Source organism: Octopus bimaculoides, chromosome 8 (assembly GCF_001194135.2).
Source record: "Octopus bimaculoides isolate UCB-OBI-ISO-001 chromosome 8, ASM119413v2, whole genome shotgun sequence".
Lineage (NCBI taxonomy): Eukaryota > Metazoa > Mollusca > Cephalopoda > Octopoda > Octopodidae > Octopus > Octopus bimaculoides.
In genome coordinates, this window is record NC_068988.1 from 15,328,319 (window position 1) to 15,330,657 (window position 2,339).

The 2,339-nt window shown below is 37.0% G+C and overlaps 1 protein-coding gene across 1 annotated transcript in view; it reads left to right on the forward strand.

Moving 5' to 3' along the window:
- LOC106867494 (cytochrome P450 10) overlaps positions 1 to 2,339 on the forward strand; it is a 29,237-nt gene that overhangs the window by 19,145 nt on the left and 7,753 nt on the right. Inside the window, exon 8 of the mRNA XM_052969902.1 lies at positions 3 to 128. Coding sequence (XP_052825862.1) covers positions 3 to 128 — 126 coding nt within the window. The remainder of the gene's footprint in view (positions 1 to 2; positions 129 to 2,339) is intronic.

Here is a 2,339-nt window from a genome sequence, read left to right on the forward strand (position 1 = left end):
AAAAATCCACAAGTCCAAGAAGAGATACACAAAGAAGTATGTAAAGTCGTTACCCCAGGAGAAGAACTGACATCCACGAAACTTGCCAACATACCACTGGTGAAAGCCTGTCTCAAGGAAGCTCTTCGGTAAATATCTTTTACTAGTTGGATTTGTGGAAATTCCACGGAATGGAAAAAATTAAGTGGACCTGTTTAAGAAAGAAAGGATAATTGGCGTTTTTATAGATTTCATAGTTTAACTTTCTTTAGATATTCTTGACGTTCTTCTACATTCATTTCCTCACGTCTCCGTCGATGTTGTCTTTTTCCTCTTTTTATTATATCTTCTCGCTGTTCCTCTATGATCCGTACACTATATCAGGCGCATCCTTTCTCAGGCAGCCTGCAACCGTGTTTCTTGTGAATCCAGAGTTTAGGCTAAATTAATCCCTACAAACAAATATCAATTTTTTAAGCGAGCAGACAATAAATAATTGCACTTATGCACAGGTCGACTTTGCCTTTCATCCTTTCGGGGTCGATTAAATAAGTACCAGTTACGCACTGGGGTCGATATAATCGACTTAATCCGTTTGTCTGTCCTTGTTTGTCCCCTCTGTGTGTAGCCCCTTGTGGGTAGTAAAGAAATAGCACATAAGATGGTCGCTATAAAATATTAGTTCAATACAAAAAAAAAATACCTTTCAATATCAACACACCACCACCGCTATCTGCCTCTCTTTCTCTCTCTCTCTCTCTCTCTCTCTCTCTCTCTCTCTCTCTCTCTCTCTCTCTCAATATAACTGCCTCTCCTGTCCATCTCTCGCTACTTTTCCCTTCTGCTAACTTTTAACCAGGTAATAAGTATTCCTTCCCTACACCACCGCACATCGTTAATACTTCTCTCTCCCTCTTTTTCCCTCGTCGTCTTTTTCTCTCATTCTTCGCTTCTACCTTCAGCTGACCACGTAACACATTAAGCTTAAGTGTATTAATACTAATTACATTTCTCTACTTTTTCCTCTCTTCTTTCTCCACTTCTCCCACCCTCTCTCTTACTCCACCTCTCACTCACTCCACCTCTAACTAACTAATGTACAACAGGCGAACGAACAAGCAGAATATTATATAAATTATGAAACAAATATTCTTCTTCATTCATTTTCAAACAAGAAAGCAAGGAGCATTATCATCCTTGGGCCCCCACACATATGTACATGTATGTATGTATGTATGTATGTATGTATGTATGTATGTATGTATGTATGTATGTATGTATGTATATGTATACATATGTATGTTTATGTGTATATTTATGCGTTATATACATATGAGTGTGCATGTATGTATGTAAGTATACACCGTACAGGTTAACGATATGGGGCAAGGGACGAGGGACCAATCGATTTATTCGATGCCTGCTACAAGTACTTTATTTCATTGAAATTCGGCGGGATGAAAACAAAGTTGGCTTCGGTCGGGTCTATGAAGAAATTCGAATCTGCCCTAAAATGATATCAAACAAAAGACAAGAATAATCCCTGGCAATAGAGAGAATGATGGGTCTATGTGGATGCTAGCTCTGCTAGAAATAGCAAACAAATATCCCCCAAATCACACACTAATGTCGATGGAGGGACACGCTAGATAACGCAGTTTAATCCCTAAAAAATGATAATAAAAATGACGAGATGAAAATTAGCTTCTTAAACATAGGAGATCTGGTTAACATTTTGCCTGTGAATTAGTATCGCATCTAATGCACTGGACATATTTCCCTAGTGTCTATGCACCATACGTGATACACATTTCCAAATTTTTCAATCATTTGAGTAATTTGAAACTTACGAAACGAAAGCTTTCTATTACGTAGATCGTAAGAAACGAGGGCTAGCTAAAAATTTGAAAGCAAAGATGGACAAGCAGGACAGGCAAAGGGTTAAATATTAGACCGGCCGATATACAAGTAGGGAAAAATATGTTAAAATCTTACAACTGTAGTATTTACGGGGAAAAGGCGTTCTAGAACCCACTTAGCAATTTAGAAGTAGGCCTACTTAGTAGTTTAAAAGAGCCAGTATAGTTTCTTAGCAACATGAGAAACACTCAAGTCTAAATATTTGCTGACATCTGCATTTGCCATTTTTGTGGCAGAAATAGATGGAATATTTATTGTGTGTATTTATGTACGTATGTATGCATGCGTGTATGTGTGTGTGCATGTGTGTGTAGTGGGAGGAACACACAAATTTATACACATATACACACACACAATCATTTATATGAGTGTGTATGTGTATGTGTATGTGTGTATATATATATATATATATATATATATATATATATATATATATATAT